This window comes from Thamnophis elegans, chromosome Z, assembly GCF_009769535.1.
Source record: "Thamnophis elegans isolate rThaEle1 chromosome Z, rThaEle1.pri, whole genome shotgun sequence".
Lineage (NCBI taxonomy): Eukaryota > Metazoa > Chordata > Lepidosauria > Squamata > Colubridae > Thamnophis > Thamnophis elegans.
In genome coordinates this window covers 411441-424540 of record NC_045558.1, presented here as the reverse complement: position 1 = coordinate 424540, position 13100 = coordinate 411441, and the positions used below count along the sequence as shown (strand labels likewise).

The window sequence follows — 13100 nt, the reverse complement described above, 5'->3', positions numbered from 1 at the left end:
CCAGGCAGTTCCTGTTTGTGGCCACCTCTCCACCTTCCGCTCTGCTGCGTGGAATACGACATCCTCTTCGCCAACCAGCCGGTCAATCACACCCACCCCGGCGGAGGAGGAAGGGCTTCTCCGCCCGACCGCAGTAAGGTGACGCTGCCGGATGCCATCCTGCCAGCTGCCCCGTTGTCCGAGAGTGAGTAGTTGCCGCAAAGCACGGCTGGATTTGGTCGAATGGTCATCGGTCACGGCGGTGAGTGGCCGTCTCGGGAAGCCGACTGGCACTGCTTGTTCTCCGTGGGGTGAGGGTGAGGCCTTGTTTTCGGGGGGTGCTGAGCGAAGGGGCAAGAGACCATTTGCCCCCTCCTCTGCCCACCATCTTCGCTACCCCTGTCAGCGTGGCACAAGCCGCCTTTCTGGCATATCGGCGAAGATAGACTACCTCGGCACGAGGAGTCTCTCCTATTGCTGATCTCACCAGGGAGGAGCTGAAGGCGAGACTGTGGGCTGATCCACCCCAAATCTGCTTTTGGGGTCGGTGTTGCAGAATGCAGGTACATGGCATCCTCGACGTACAATGGTTCGCTTAGCGACCGACATTACAAGGGCACACTGGGACACACATACCTGTATGAGCTTATCAGTTTGGCTTATCAGTCAAGATAGGCTGCCTCGGCCTGTGGAGTCCTCGCCTTTTCGGCTGTGGCTGAGCCTCAAGGGCAGGCAGTTCATTTAGTGACTGTCTGAAGTTGTAACGGCACCAAAAAAAAACCTTAGGGCCGTTGTTTGCACTCAACGACCATCATGTGTCAGGGGTTCAAACTTCAGACGCTTGGCAGTCGGTTCACACTTACGACAGTTGTGATGCTCCCTTTCTGACAAGCCAAGTAGTCAACGGGGAAGCAGATTGACTTAACGGCCTGGTGACTCACTTATCGGCCGCAGAGATTCACTCAATGGCGGGGGCAAGGAAGGGAAAAGGGGATGCAGCTCACTTGAAAGGAAATGTCTCGCTTAACAGTGGAATGGTGGGGCTCATTTGTGGTCATAAGTCGAGGACCTGTCCATAGAAATAGCTTCCCGGTGCTACCTGTGGGGTGCTGGAAATGTCGTGGGGGAGAGGCTGGTGAGCCTGGCCGGTGGGGGAGCCGCTTTGGTTGGGACGGGACCTGCCCTCGGCTGAGTTTAGAAAGGCTTATTCAGAAAATAGTCCTCAGTTTAGCAACCATTCCTTTCGTGACGGCATGAAGTTTTAAAGGGGACGGAAAACGGGGACTTGAGACCCTGTTTCACGCTTACAACTGCCGCAAGTCATCCGATTTACGTTGGCCGCTCGGCAAGCGGTTTGTATTTTCGGACGGCCACAGCAGACCCCCTCTTTCCGACCTCCCGATGAGCCGAGCCAACCCGGATCCGCTTAACGACCGGGTTCCTCGTTGAAAAACGGCAGGGAGCCACTTAACCACAGAAAAGTAAGGCGGCAAAAGGAACTTGAGCAGGAACCGCAGGAATTCCTGGCCTCCACGGCGGTCAGACGTCAAGGACGCCCGGTGTTTGCTCAACGGCGAGTTTAGAAACCGGAGCAGCTGTTGCTGTTGGACCTGTGCAGAGCGAGCCTCCCCCCCCCCCCCCGCCCACGAATATGCGGCCCAGCTGCCAGAGAGAGAAGGCGACACTCCCCACCTGTTGACCCTGGGACCGGCCCCAGCCTCCCTGGGCAACTTCTCAGCTCTTCTGTGTATCTGGGACGGTTCCTAGAAGACGTTGTTGTGTCTTTGTTTGTGTGCAGCCGCAGAGGCCTTGCACAATCAGTGGCTGAACCTGTGACTTCCTCCCCCTCCCTTCTCTCTCCCCCCCCCCCCCCCAGGATCCAGGCCAATAGTGGCATCATTTTCCTGCTGGTCATGGCTGCCACTTTCTGGCTCTACCGTTTGGTGAAAGTCCTTTGCAGCCTGTTGGGCTACTGGGAGATCCGCTCCTTTTACACCAAGGCCCTCAAGATCCCCTCGGTAAGTGTGTGTGTGTATGTGGCGGGGGGGGATTATATCATTTCACACCAGTGGCTGTCCAGTCCTTTCTTAAAAACTGCCACCCACAACTTCCAGTGGCACGCAGTTCCGCTGGTTAATCGTCCTCACCGTCCTCACTGTCAGGAAGTTTCTCCTTCATTCCTGGTTGCTTGGCTCCTCGGTTAGTTTCCATCCGTTGTTTCTTGCCTCGCCTTCTGTTGCTTTGGAGAATAAGCAGACCCCACTGTTCTTTGGGGCAGCCCCTGAAATACCGGAAGGCTGCTCTCACGTGTCCTCCCCCCCCCGTCCTTCTTTTCCCCAGAGCAGCCAAACCCAAATCCTGCAACCGTTTTTCAGATGTTTTGGTCTCCTTTGGACCTTTAATCCTCCCAGTTGCTCTTCTCTGCTCTTTTCCCAAAGTCTGGACGTCTTTTTTGTAAGATGGGTGATAAGTTCCTCTTTTACTGCTTCATCGAAGTCACTTGTAAAGCTATTGAGGAGTCCTGGGCCCAAGAGGGAAGCTTGTGGTACCCCACTGCTTACTTCCCTACATGCGGATGTCAGGCCATTAAGGGCTACCCATTGCGCATGGTTTGTCAGCCGGTTATGACGCCACCTAGTGGTGACGCTGCCCGTCTAACATTTTCATAGTTTTTCCCAGAAGTGGGTTTGTGGCCTGCTCTGCCGAATGCCTTAGGGCAGTGGTCTCCAACCTTGTCAACGTTAAGACCTGTGGACTTCAACTCCCAGAGTTCCTCAGCCAGCTTTGCTGGCTGAGGAACTCTGGGAGTTGAAGTCCACAGGTCTTAACGTTGACAAGGTTGGGGAACTATAAGACCCAGCCTTATTTTCAGAGAAACACGGTACTTAAACTTCGCTAAGAAAGTAAGACCGGCTCTTGCTTTCTGTTGGCCCCCAAAATAAGGACTTGGGCTTCTTTTCGGGGAAACACAATTTCAGGATGATGCCCCTGCCTGCCCCCCCCCCCCCCACCGGCGCACCCACAAGAACTGGCAGGGACACAACAGTCTCCGGCGACAGGTGCAGCCCACCAGTCCCTTGGTCGACACGCTCTGGGGCTGCGCAGAGCGGGCGCTGGGGAGCGGAAGGCGGGCGATCCTGACGGGTTGGTGATCCTGATACGCTGCGCAGGCAAGGTGAGAGGGTCAGCCTTCCTGCGACTTGAGCGCTGAGCATCCGGATCGGCTGCCTCCCACTCCCCGCCTCTGCTACAGGTGTTGCTGCGCGCGGACGAGCCTCCCCTGGGCGGCCACTGCTCCAGCCCACCACCGCTCGGCCTCCCAGCACCTCCAGATCATCCGCCTCCCCCTGTCTCTGCTTCTGCTTCTGCCTGCCGTTTGCACAGGTACTCAACGCACCTGTGCTGCAGCTGCTGCCAGACTCTGTCGGCTCTCGCACTCGCTGCCTCCTATGCTGGCCATGCCTGCCGCCTTCACTAGGGCTTATTTTTGGGGTAGGACGTAGGTGCACATGTAAAAAATCCGGCTAGGCCTTATTTTTTGGATCGATCTTTTCAGGGTAACACGGTCTACTGATTTAGTCACATTGTCAAAGAATGAAATAAGATTGGTTTGCCATGTACCCGTTGTCAACTCATGAAGTTGCCATGATGAGAAGGGGGCCGGGGACCGCATTCAACGCATCCCTTCGGCTAGAGTCGGATCTCAGATGACTACAGCAGGCTTGTGAGGCAGGCACCTCGTTGGAGAATGTGATTTGTGACACAGACTGAAGGGAGGGAGGAAATGGGCAAAGTTCATCCGTAATTAAAATGAGGTCAGATCTGACTGCAATGGGGTATTGCCTAATAAGTGACTGGATTTCTTTTGAAACTTGGCTGGAGGCTCATGAATGAAGTAGGGCATCTTTCGGAAACCCGGCACCCATGCTGGCTTCTAGTACAATTGGATTGTGGTCTACTCTGTCGAATGCCTTACTGAAGCCTACCACATCCGTGGCATTTCACTGGTCTGCTAGTTTAGTCACTTTGTGAAAGATCCAGTTTCCTAGATCTGTTCCCCCCCCCCTCTTTTGGGAAGGGAAATTTAATATGTGTGTGTGTGTGTGTGTGTGTGTGTATGTATGTTCCCGCCGTCTTAGTTGCAAATCCTTCCCTCTGCAGGAGCAGCTGTGCAACTGCAGCTGGCAGGAGGTGCAGGCCCGGCTGATCTCGCTGCAGCGGGAACAGCAGCTCTGCGTCCACCGGCGGGAGCTGACCGAGCTGGACATCCACCACCGGATCCTGCGCTTCAAGAACTACCTGGTGGCCATGGTCAACAAGTCCCTGCTCCCCGTCCGCTTCCAGCTGCCCCTGCTGGGCCGGGGAGTCTTCCTGACTCAGGGGCTCAAGTACAACCTGGAGCTGCTGCTGTTCTGGGGGCCGGGCTCCCTCTTCCAGGGCAAGTGGAACCTCCAGCCACAGTACAAGCGCGCCGGGGCCCGGCTGGAGCTGGCCCGCCGGCTGGAGCGCAGCATGCTGGTCCTGGGCGTGGCCAACCTGTTGCTGTGTCCCTTCATCCTGGTCTGGCAGGGCCTCTACGCCTTCTTCAGCTACACCGAGGCGCTGAAGCGGGAGCCGGGGAGCCTGGGCGCCCGGCGTTGGTCGCTCTACGGCCGGCTCTACCTGCGGCACTTCAACGAGCTGGACCACGAGCTGCAGGCCAGGCTGAGCCGCGGCTACAAGCCGGCCTCCAAGTACATGAACTCCTTCGCCAACTCGCTGCTGGCCGTGGTGGCCCGGAACGTCGGCTTCTTCGCGGGCTCCCTGCTGGCCGTCTTGATCGCCCTGACCGTCTACGACGAGGACGTGCTGACCGTCCAACACATCCTGACCGCCATCACACTGCTGGGACTGGTGGTCACGCTGGCCAGGTGAGGGGAGGGGAGGAAGAGAAGGGGCCCCTTTGGGGAGGGCTGTTGGGGGTTTCCTTGGGAGCTTTGACTGGAAGGGGAGTTGGAGGGGAGGTCTCTGCTGGCTTCTGAAGTGGCTGAGATTGGGGTCTTCAGAGAAGTGGTGGTTCAGGGGTCTGGGCCCCTCCCTCTTTTCCTTCCTTCCTTCCTTCCTCCCTCCTTCTTTCTTTCTTTGTCTCTTCCCTTTTTCCTTCTCTCCTTCCCTCCTTTCTTTCTTCCTCTTCCTTTCTCCTGTTCCTCCCTCTCCTTTCCATCCATCCCTATCTCCTTTCTTCCTTTCCTTCCTCCCTCCTTCCTGCCCTCCATCCTTTCCTCCCCTTTCCTTCCCTTTCTTCCTTCCTATCTTTTTTCCTTCCTCTTTTGTTTCCTCCCCTTCCTTCCTCCCTCCCTTCCTATCTTTCCTTCCTCCCCTTCTTTCTTCCCCTCCTTCCTTTCATTCTTCTTTTCTCCCACCCTTTCCTTTCTCCATTCGTCCTTCCCTCCCTCCCCTTCTTTCTTCCCCTCCTTCCTCACTTTCTTCCTTTCCCCCCTTCCCCCCCCCCCAAGCCCCTTCTGGGCAGCCGCTGTGCCCCTCACTCACCTCCAACCGGGGGCTTCCCTAGGACGCCTCTTGAACTAAGGTCCGGCTTTGACCTTCCCTGTCTCCCCTCTGGACCCGGGCAGAGGGGAGACGGGCAGGGCCCCGTGGGGGTGAGGAAGACGCCCCTCCCTTCCCAGAAGCTGGAAAAATGTGCCAGCAGCTCCCAGAAGAGTTTGAATGGGAGGCCGATGCCCACGGTCGATGCTGCTCCCGGGGATGGGGGGGGTGGTGATTTGGGAGCCGTGTGGGGCTGATGGTTCCTCTCCCCTTGGCAGGGCCTTCATCCCGGACGAGCACCTGGTGTGGTGCCCGGAGCAGCTACTCCAGTGTGTCTTGGCCCACATACACTACATCCCCGACCACTGGCAAGGCAACGCCCACAAGTCGGAGACCCGCGAGGAGCTTTCCCAGCTCTTCCAGTACAAGGCGGTGAGTGGGCTGGTGGGGGGGGCAGCGCTTTGGACCTCCCCCGCCCACTTATTTCGGATTCCCTCCCCCTCCCTCCATGATCCTCAGGTCTTCTCCTCCCTCCATAATCTTCAAGTCTTCTCCTCCCTCCATAATCCTTAGATCATCCCCTCCTTCCATGATCTTCAGGTCTTCTCTTCCCTCCATGTTCCTCAGGTCTTCTCTCCCTCCATAATCTTCAGGTCTTCTCCTCCCTCCATGTTCCTCAGGTCTTCTCCTCCATGTTCCTCAGGTCTTCTCTCCCTCGATAATCTTCAAGTCTTCTCTCCCTCCATGTTCCTCAGGTCTTCTCTCCCTCCATAATCTTCAGGTCTTCTCCTCCCTCCGTGTTCCTCAGGTCTTCTCTCCCTCCATAATCTTCAGGTCTTCTCCCTCCATGTTCCTCAGGTCTTCTCCTCCATGTTCCTCAGGTCTTCTCTCCCTCCATAATCTTCAGGTCTTCTTCCTCCATGTTCCTCAGGTCTTCTCCTCCATGTTCCTCAGGTCTTCTCTCCCTCCATAATCTTCAGGTCTTCTCCTCCCTCCATGTTCCTCAGGTCTTCTCCCTCCATGTTCCTCAGGTCTTCTCTCCCTCGATAATCTTCAAGTCTTCTCTCCCTCCATGTTCCTCAGGTCTTCTCCTCCATGTTCCTCAGGTCTTCTCTCCCTCCATAATCTTCAGGTCTTCTCCTCCCTCCGTGTTCCTCAGGTCTTCTCCTCCATGTTCCTCAGGTCTTCTCTCCCTCCATAATCTTCAGGTCTTCTCCTCCCTCCATGTTCCTCAGGTCTTCTCCCTCCATAATCTTCAGGTCTTCTCCTCCCTCCGTGTTCCTCAGGTCTTCTCCTCCATGTTCCTCAGGTCTTCTCTCCCTCCATAATCTTCAGGTCTTCTCCTCCCTCCGTGTTCCTCAGGTCTTCTCCTCCATGTTCCTCAGGTCTTCTCTCCCTCCATAATCTTCAGGTCTTCTCCTCCCTCCGTGTTCCTCAGGTCTTCTCTCCCTCCATAATCTTCAGGTCTTCTCCCTCCATGTTCCTCAGGTCTTCTCCTCCATGTTCCTCAGGTCTTCTCTCCCTCCATAATCTTCAGGTCTTCTCCTCCCACCATGTTCCTCAGGTCTTCTCCTCCATGTTCCTCAGGTCTTCTCTCCCTCGATAATCTTCAAGTCTTCTCTCCCTCCATGTTCCTCAGGTCTTCTCCTCCATGTTCCTCAGGTCTTCTCTCCCTCCATAATCTTCAGGTCTTCTCCTCCCTCCATGTTCCTCAGGTCTTCTCCTCCATGTTCCTCAGGTCTTCTCTCCCTCCATAATCTTCAGGTCTTCTCCTCCCTCCATGTTCCTCAGGTCTTCTCCCTCCATGTTCCTCAGGTCTTCTCTCCCTCCTCCCTCCGTGTTCCTCAGGTCTTCTCCTCCATGTTCCTCAGGTCTTCTCTCCCTCCATAATCTTCAGGTCTTCTCCTCCCTCCGTGTTCCTCAGGTCTTCTCCTCCATGTTCCTCAGGTCTTCTCTCCCTCCATAATCTTCAGGTCTTCTCCTCCCTCCGTGTTCCTCAGGTCTTCTCTCCCTCCATAATCTTCAGGTCTTCTCCCTCCATGTTCCTCAGGTCTTCTCTCCCTCCATAATCTTCAGGTCTTCTCCTCCCTCCATAATCTTCAGGTCTTCTCTTCCCTCCATGTTCCTCAGGTCTTCTCTCCCTCCATAATCTTTAGGTCTTCTCCTCCCTCCATGTTCCTCAGGTCTTCTCCTCCATGTTCCTCAGGTCTTCTCTCCCTCCATAATCTTCAGGTCTTCTCCTCCCTCTGTGTTCCTCAGGTCTTCTCTCCCTCCATAATCTTCAGGTCTTCTCCCTCCATGTTCCTCAGGTCTTCTCCTCCATGTTCCTCAGGTCTTCTCCTCCATGTTCCTCAGGTCTTCTCTCCCTCCATAATCTTCAGGTCTTCTCCTCCCTCCGTGTTCCTCAGGTCTTCTCTTCCTCCATAATCTTCAGGTCTTCTCCTCCCTCCGTGTTCCTCAGGTCTTCTCTTCCTCCATAATCTTCAGGTCTTCTCCCTCCATGTTCCTCAGGTCTTCTCCTCCATGTTCCTCAGGTCTTCTCTCCCTCCATAATCTTCAGGTCTTCTCCTCCCTCCGTGTTCCTCAGGTCTTCTCTTCCTCCATAATCTTCAGGTCTTCTCCCTCCATGTTCCTCAGGTCTTCTCCTCCATGTTCCTCAGGTCTTCTCTCCCTCCATAATCTTCAGGTCTTCTCCTCCCTCCATGTTCCTCAGGTCTTCTCCTCCATGTTCCTCAGGTCTTCTCTCCCTCGATAATCTTCAAGTCTTTTCTCCCTCCATGTTCCTCAGGTCTTCTCCTCCATGTTCCTCAGGTCTTCTCTCCCTCCATAATCTTCAGGTCTTCTCCTCCCTCCGTGTTCCTCAGGTCTTCTCTCCCTCCATAATCTTCAGGTCTTCTTCCTCCATGTTCCTCAGGTCTTCTCTCCCTCCATAATCTTCAGGTCTTCTCTCCCTCCATAATCCTTAGATCATCCCCTCCTTCCATGATCTTCAGGTCTTCTCTCCCTCCATAATCTTCAGGTCTTCTCCTCCTTCAATGATCCTCAGATTTTTGCCCCCTCCATAATTTCAGGTCTTCTCCTCCCTCCGTGTTCCTCAGGTCTTCTCTCCCTCCATAATCTTCAGGTCTTCTCTCCCTCCATAATCTTCAAGTCTTCTTTTTCCGTAATCCTCAGATCTTCTCTCCCTCCGTGATCTTCAGGTCTTCTCTCCTTCTGTGATCCTCAGGTCTTCTCCTCCTTCCATGATCCTCCGATCTTCTCTCCCTCCATGATCTTCAGGTCTTCTCTCCTTCTGTGATCCTCAGGTCTTCATCCTGGAGGAGCTGCTCAGCCCCATCGTGACCCCCTTCCTCCTCATCTTCGCCCTGCGGGCTAAAGCCCTGGAAATCGTGGACTTTTTCCGGAATTTCTCGGTAGAGGTGGTGGGCGTGGGGGACATCTGCTCTTTTGCCCAGCTGGACATCCGGAACCACGGCAACCCCCAGGTGAGTGGAGGAAGGGAGGGGGGGGCCTCCAACTGGCACCCGAAGGTCCCTGTCATCTCTGTGATTCTGTGCTTGAGCAGGAGGTTGGATTAGATGACCTCCCAGGTCCCCTCCAACTCTGTTATGTTGCGATTGTGTAAGGGTCTCCTGCTTGAGTAGGGGGCTGGACTAGGAGACCTCCAAGGCCCCTTCCAGCTCCCTTTACTTCTCCTTCTTTCCTCCCTCCCTCTCTTCTATTCCTCTTCCTCTTCTTTTTTCTTTCTCTTCTCCCTTTTCTCTCTTCTTTCTCCTCTCTCTTTCTCCTCTCTCTTCTCTCTCTTCTCTTTTTTCCTTCTCCCACCAGTGGCTCTCGCAGGGCCGGAGCGAGGCGTCCGTCTACCGGCAGGCCGAGAACGGCAAGACGGAGCTCTCGCTGGTCCACTTTGCCATCGCCAACCCGCACTGGCAGCCGCCTCCCGAAAGCTCCCTCTTCATCGGGCACCTGAAGGAGAAGGTGCAGCAAGACGCCTCCCACGCCCAGCGCCTCCTGGCCGAGGGACCCTTGGCGACCTCCCTGCTCTCTGACGAGGGTCCAGGCCCCGTGGTGAGTCCGGGGCGGCCGTGACCAGCCTGGGGTGGGAGCTGACACCCCTGGGTGCCTCTGACTGAACTTCTCTCCCTTGCAGTCGGATGCCCTCCTGGCCAGCGTCCTGACCCACCCGGTCCTCACTGAGCGTCGGCTGGTTGCTCAGCCTGGCAGCACAGCCAGCGTGACGGCGAGCATCCTGGCCTCCCTCTCTTCTTCCCTGCCGCCCCGGCACAGGAGCCGTCCCGGGGAGGCTTCGCTCTCACACAGCCAGAGCCCCCTCTTGGAGAACAGGTAGCCCCTTGGGGGAGGGAGGGGCAGCTGGGTGGGTTTCCCCAATACCACTTCTGGACTCCAACTCCCAGAATTCCCCAGGCAGCCGTGCTAAGGGATTCTGGGCGCTGGAGTCCGCCATGCTTCCATAGCTGACTAGGGAATTCTGGCGGTTGAAGTCCATCGCGATTGCATAGGTGGTTGGGGAATTCTAGGGGAGGGGAGGGGGCAGGGAAGAGAGAGCTCAGCCCTTCCCCATCTGTGATTTGGGGACAGGGAGAAGTCTGACTCTGTTTTGCCCCCTTCCCCAACAGCGCTGCCCCACGCCCAGCTCCCCTCAGCCGCTCGGTTCTGCTCTCTGAGTTGGCGTTGGCCGAGATGAGTCTACACGCCCTCTACATGCACGAGGTGAGTGGCAGGGACCGGGGAGGGGGCTGGTTGAGAGACAACCCCCCCTCCCACAATCTTTAACCACCCTCTCTCCTCTCTGCTTGCCCCTCCCAGCTTCACCAGCAACAAACAGCCGCCCGCCTCACGCCGCAGCCTTCGGCACAAACAGGTCAGAGCCCAGAGGGCAGGACTGTACCACTCGTGGCCCCTCTGCTCCCCAAAAAACTGGGGGTGGGTGGGCAGGGAATAGCTGGGCTATCACGCTGCGTGCCTTCCCCGGTGGCTCTGCTCTCCTCTCCCAAGATTCGAACCCTTCCACATTCAGTATCGGGACAGGAGGTGCCCTTTCCCCCAGCTGTGTCCGCAAGGCGCGTGCTGTGTCACGGGGCAGGGGCTCCCCCACCTGGGCAGCGGGAGAGGGTTGCAAGTCTCATGCCCTCTTTCTCGGTGCAGCATCCCCTCGCCGTCTCTTCGATTCGCGCAGCCAGGACCGCTCACTGGAAGTTTGGGAAGAGGAGTCAGACGAGACGCAGCAGCCGGAGAAGAGCTAGCAGGAAACGCCACTCGCTCCGTCCTTCCCTCCTTCCTTCCTCTACGTAGGTGTCTCCTCCCTCCCTGCTTTGAGGTGGGGAACACGGCTTCTCTCCCATCTCCTGCTGCCCGCTGGCTGCCCAGGTTCCTGTCCCAGGATGGGTCTCCCCCTTGTGGAGGGATTGGGGAGCAGATGATAAGCATGGAGCAGGGGTCCCCAATTCCTGGTCCACAGACCGATACCATTTCGGGGCTCCTTGGGAACCAATCTATGGCCAATTGGAAACCCGTCTGCGGCTGGTCGGGAACTGGTCTGTGTCTTGGGAACCAGTCCGCGCATGGGTTGGGTGAGCACACGAGCCTCCATTTGTGGATGCATGGGATGAGGCTCTCGTGTGTAAACGCATCCCCCATGGCCGCCACTGCCAGTCCACGGAACTGGAAAGGTTGGGGGCTGCTCGCATGGGGAGGGGGGGACAAGGAGGGCTCTCCCAAGATCTCTCTGCCCCCCACTGATCAAGTCCTTCCTTTCGTCTTGCAGGTTTCTGGAGGGTTGGCACTGCCATGGACAGCTTGCCCGGAGGGCCCTCCTGCAAGCAGAACATGCTTGGAAGTGGAGTCTCCGGCTGTCTCCCCACTCCGGCGGGGCAGGAGTGGATGGCGGCCGCCCCTCCTTCGCTGCGGACTTGCGTGTGACAAGCAGCCTCGTTGGCGAGGCTTCCTGGCCCCTCTTCAGGGGTGGGAGTGTACGCTTCTTAGGGGGCTAATAAGCTGGTTTGGGCCCCACACGGTGCTATTTTTCTTAGGGGGGGGGTCTCTCTCGGGTCAAGAGAGAAAGGGGTGGGAGGGGCTCTGCTCTCACCCTGTGCTTCCCCCCCCCCTTCCCGTCCTCCCGGGCTGGCCCACCCTAAACCCTCCTCCCCACCACGCATGCTGTGACGGTCGCATCGCAGGGGAGTTTGGCAGGGGTAGGTGGGCAATAAATGTTTACAGGAACGACAAAGGGCCCCCTTGCTGTCTGTGGGAGTGGGAGGAAGCGGCAGGGGCAGATATCTCCCCCCCCTGCCTTGTCCTTTGGGGAGGGGGTCTTCCGATGCCAGTTTGGCAGGCAGACCGCTGAGCGAGAAGAATGGGCTGCCAGCTGGTAGGGAAGTGGTGGCGCCGATGGGCTCAGTGGTGCCAGTGCAGAGGGAAGTCCTGGCTGGCACATCGTGGATGCCGGGATTGCCGAGTGGAGTGGGGAAGGGTCAGTATCCCCCTCCCCATCTCGCAGAGGGGAAAGGAAGGATCCGTTCCCTTGAAGTCGACAGGATGCTCCCTTCCTACTGTACATTTCTCCCGGAAGTGCCTCTGGGTGGGCTCGAGCCCCCACCCACCATCGCCCTCCTGGTTGGTTCCCCGGTGGATTAACTCGTCAAAAAGCCGGAAATGGGCCCCGATAACAGGGAGAGCTAGTGCTCGTGTTATGACTACAACCAAGGCTAAAAATTTCTGTTGCTAAGTGAAACATTTGTGAAGGGAATGTTGACAACTTTCCTGGCCATAGTTGTTAAGTGAATCATTGCGTTTGTTAAACTAGTCACACGGTCGTTAAGCGAATCTGCCTTGCCTCTTTGCTGGTCAGACAATCGCGTGTCTCCGGGACACGGCGACCATTGTAAATATGAACCAGTTGCTGAGCGTCCAAATTTCAATCACGGGGATACTGCAACGGTCATAAGTTTGGGAAATGGTCCTTTTTCAGTGCCGTTGGAACTTTGAACGGTCGCTAAGTGAATCATTGTAAGTCGAGGACTACTCGTACATAGGAAAACTCCAATGGCCTGCCCGTTGGCGGTGGTTGCAAAATGGGTCATACCTGAGATTTTATGGTCTGTTTTGGGGCGGTCAATAAATGAATCAGTTGGAGGGGTGCAGTGGCCTAGAGGTGGAGCTCTCCCCTCACAATCGGGAGGCTGTGATTTCGATCCTAGGTAGAGGCAGGGATTTCTCTCTCTGGGCACACTGAGAACGGATGTGCTGAACAAAACTCCTCATTGGTGACAAGAAGGGCGTCTGGCCATTAAAACACTCTGCTAGCTTGTTCAGTTGCCCTGACTCCGCCCCGCAAGGGATTATGGGGTCATTAAAAGGAGATGATGGTGAAGAATAAATGAATCAGTTCACTACGAGGCAATTCGGCCAAAATGATGGATGTTGATAAGTTTTGGCAAAACCGTATAATGCCATCGATCGACGCTGCAAATAGCACCCAAAATATGGTCCTGTAACCATGGGGGAGGGGTGAGGCAGCCGTCATAAGTGGCCACGAAGAAAGTCCCTTGTAATTTTGAACAGTCGCTAATTGTTTG

General features: G+C 56.2%; 1 protein-coding gene across 1 annotated transcript in view; it reads left to right on the top strand.

The window, feature by feature from the left end:
- The window catches only part of LOC116520526 (autophagy-related protein 9A-like), a 59468-nt gene extending 47716 nt beyond the window's left edge, over positions 1 to 11752 (top strand). The window contains exons 2-12 of the mRNA XM_032234767.1: positions 5 to 188; positions 1856 to 1997; positions 4141 to 4889; positions 5784 to 5937; positions 8811 to 8990; positions 9334 to 9573; positions 9656 to 9849; positions 10143 to 10236; positions 10333 to 10387; positions 10672 to 10814; positions 11291 to 11752. Of these exons, the coding sequence (XP_032090658.1) occupies positions 5 to 188; positions 1856 to 1997; positions 4141 to 4889; positions 5784 to 5937; positions 8811 to 8990; positions 9334 to 9573; positions 9656 to 9849; positions 10143 to 10236; positions 10333 to 10387; positions 10672 to 10769 (2090 nt within the window). The 3' untranslated portion in view covers positions 10770 to 10814; positions 11291 to 11752. The remainder of the gene's footprint in view (positions 1 to 4; positions 189 to 1855; positions 1998 to 4140; positions 4890 to 5783; positions 5938 to 8810; positions 8991 to 9333; positions 9574 to 9655; positions 9850 to 10142; positions 10237 to 10332; positions 10388 to 10671; positions 10815 to 11290) is intronic.
- Positions 11753 to 13100: the final 1348 nt, after the last annotated feature.